This window comes from Gigantopelta aegis, chromosome 14, assembly GCF_016097555.1.
Source record: "Gigantopelta aegis isolate Gae_Host chromosome 14, Gae_host_genome, whole genome shotgun sequence".
NCBI lineage: Eukaryota > Metazoa > Mollusca > Gastropoda > Neomphalida > Peltospiridae > Gigantopelta > Gigantopelta aegis.
Window position 1 is genome coordinate 55,219,231 of NC_054712.1, and position 3,616 is coordinate 55,222,846.

The window sequence follows — 3,616 nt, forward strand, 5'->3', positions numbered from 1 at the left end:
TGTGATAAATTTGAACATACATTTATACAGAACAGTTACCGATTACCTTCAAATGCATTTTTTATTTTAACATAAAATCCTGAGAGTGCCGATTCCAACTGCATTTTGATGTATCATGTACGTTTCTAAATCTGCGATATATTCTATACACAATTTGGCGATTACTGACCTTGTTTTTGTCGTATTTGCGGAATTAAACTCAGTATGACTAAAGATGTTATCTTTTTGCTGAAGGACAGCAAAACGTTTCTTTCACAAGTTTGTGCTCGTTTACATTAGAATTAGCAGTTGACGTTGCATTACGTTATCTAATCATTTATTGGATAGATTTTTGTCTCATCTTTATTGTCATTGGTCAGGGCAATATCACTTTTGATGGACCGGTGAGACCGTCTCAAGACAATATCACTATTTACGGACGGTCATGTGACTGGTTTTTGACCAATAAGAATACAGATATATTTTTATTATGTAATAACTGGTTTAAACCACGTTGGCATATAAAACAATATATATATATAGAGAGAGAGAGAGAGAGAGAGAGAGAGAGAGAGAGAGAGAGAGAGAGAGAGAGAGAGAGAGAGAGAGAGAGAGAGAGAGAGAGAGAGAGAGAGAGAGAGAGAGAGAGAGTGTGTGTGTGTGTGTGTGTGTGTGTGTTTTCAAATTTTGTTTCACAATGTTTACTAGTAGTTCCAGTGGTCGTAGGAGAAAAAACCCATAAAACAAGATGATTTGGTAATTTATTATTCACTCCAGCAAATTTTGATTCTGATACAAAAGTGTGCTATGTTTATACCAAAGAAATACGAGTTAACAGTAATCAGATATTTAACAACTGTTCCGGAATAGAATCATCTTCATATCCTACGATCCATGGTTCCGGCTCCAGTTCCCATTTTAAAATATACGATCCTCTCTGCTTCATCTCGGGTTTCATCTCTAGAATCGCATCGACCGTCTCTTTGTCTAAAACGCAGTACACCAACAGAGACTGCAGTTGGTGGCACTTGGAACACAGATCCAAAATGGCGGCCGAATGGTAGCCAGCCTCACCTCTTCAAATATCGTAGTAAACGTTTCCAGTCTAAGCACACTCACTGGGATTGCAGGCTTCATTATCTCTGAAACTCTAAACAGAGGACATGTATGGTCGAATCCCAAGGTCACTCGAAGATTCGGACAACTCATTATCAAAGAAGACCAAGCCTCTTCGGAGAGGTCTTCGCTAAACTTCTGTTCACGCCTGCAAATGATGGACAGGTGTTTGATCGATCGCGTGTCCTGCTCTGCCAGAGCGAGTAGTGTGTGGTCGCAGACGCTGTAATGGTAGACGAAAAGATATTGCAGGTGTTTACAACGTTGAACAAGACGTGTGATCGAGTCCGGAGTCACTTTACAGACTAGGTTGCTGTTCTGAATGTTTAAGTATTCTAAATGGGGATTGTTTTCTGACAGTATGTCTATGACAATGTCATCATAAGCGATTGTCAAACCACTCAAATCAACAAACGTCAGGCCAACAACGTTTTTACACGCAGTGTTACCAGGGTCCCCAAACACACAATTTAAAGAATCAACGAACTCTAATCCTGCGTAGAATAAGGGGTTTTCTCCTGTGAAGCGGATTGTCAAAGCGACAAGTTTCTTTTCTTTTAAAGCCGCCAGTTCGTTTAACACACGACACGCATTTGTTCTGTTGTAAGCTTCAAACTGGTCAAGTTCTATAGAGACGTATTTCATGTGATGACCTAGGGATGTCACACAGCTAATCTGTTTTTCGTCTGAGGGATTTTGAAACGAAAATAAAAATTTCTGCCACAAATAAGGTGATTTGAAACAAGATTGCCAGTAACTGCAAGTCAAGCCTGCCACGTATCGGTCATACTGTGGCAGATATGATAGAATTCGGACCACGATGTGTTCCGGAAGGGTATTCCATGTGTCCTTGCATTCGGATGCCATTTTGTTATCTGTTTATCCATTCAACCTACAAGTAAAAGTAAAAATATACATAACAATTTTGTTTTAAATAAACACTGATGCAACAAGTTAAAACATTGATGATGATGATGATGATGATGATGACAACGACAATGAAGAAGAAGATGATGATGATGATGATGAAGATGGTATACTTCAAGCATGCTATCCTTGGTACGCAGCTCGACTGCCTAGGCCGTATGTCCAGAACAAAGGGGGCTGGGTTAATGGATTAGTTTGAGAGGGAAAAAACATTTCCTCAACTCTAAGACTACATGTCTGAATTATGAAATGTTTGGCATCCAATAACAGATGATTAATAAATCAATGTGCCCTAGTTAAGTCATTAAACAAAAAAACGCTTTCTCAATAAAGGAAAAAGTAGAGTACTATTTAACATGTCGCTTACGGTTCGCATAATTTCTAATATCGACAGATTGGTTTCAGCTACGTACTACACTTCCACAATTTGTCACAAAGAGGTTTTATGTGCACCTACCCATAGACAGGACAGTGCATATGTACAGTGCACGATCTTTGATTTCCAATCTATAAAGCTGAGGTAATAACAATCGGTGTTTTCAAGCAGTCGACGAGGATATATCTTTTGTAGCAGGCTCTATAGCTATAATGTTTGATATTTGCCTGTAACGAAGATGTTTAAATTAGTAAAATTCCAGTTCTGAGACTCAAATTGTTTTTGTTTTTTTGATTATCATTATTATTATTATTATTATTATTATTATTTTAAATTCATCAATAAACCGAGGTGACTAAAATGTTGGGCAGAACATACCCATGTCAAAACAAACAAATATAGAATTTTTTACCACACCCAGGCTGCGTTGTGCTGTTTCTCATCGTGGTGCAGGGGTGGCAACATTCTCATGGGTTTCCTTGAGCGTGGCGAATGCAGAACATATTCAAGGCCCGTAGGAACCGGGGGGGGGGGGGGGGGCACGTGCCCCTCCCCCACTTGTGAGGGGTTTTTTTCTCTCTCTCTCTCTCTCTTTTTTAATCACATTAGTGTTTACCATTGTAACCAAAATTTGATATTGAGTTTGTACCTGAAAATGTTTTAGAACTATGAAGAAAAACCTCACAAATGAACAACAAGCAGACAACACTATGAGAAACCAAACTGAACGGAGTTGGAAGCATAACGCAGTTAGGGACGTTGACGATACGGGTTCAAAGCCCCAGTCACACTGCACCATTATTTAATATTGTTTAAATGCACATACCAAGATTTGTTTCGAAAACTATCACTTTGTTGAAAACCACCAACTCCTCATTTGAATAGAATCATTGCTTACTGCCTCAAAATACCTGAGAAAAATCTTTGGTACGTTAGTGTAGTAGCCTTATAACTTCCTAGTAACTTCCGTTTTCAGATGCAAAAATGTATTACCGTAGCTTACATCTGGCATATATCTGCCACATCTTAGCTTGTTTACAGTAGGCTACTCTTTGGTTCGTTCTATTTTGCCATGGCTAACTGACAACATACTCACATCGGTATAGCGTGTACCTCGTACTATTATTCAGTTTACGAATCGTAAAATCTCTGGAAAGTAGCTGTATTTGCTTGTGAGGATGTGTGTGGTAGACTTGCACTTTGTCAGATTTATGCCGG

At 38.9% G+C, this 3,616-nt stretch overlaps 1 protein-coding gene across 1 annotated transcript; it reads right to left on the bottom strand.

The window, feature by feature from the left end:
- Nucleotides 1–727: 727 nt before the first annotated feature.
- On the bottom strand, nucleotides 728–2,678 carry LOC121388713 (F-box/LRR-repeat protein 8-like). The gene is given in 3 exon segments (XM_041520180.1): nucleotides 728–1,035; nucleotides 1,038–1,987; nucleotides 2,480–2,678. Coding segments are annotated over 2 exon segments (1,140 nt in total). The 5' UTR covers nucleotides 1,963–1,987; nucleotides 2,480–2,678; the 3' UTR covers nucleotides 728–820.
- Nucleotides 2,679–3,616: the final 938 nt, after the last annotated feature.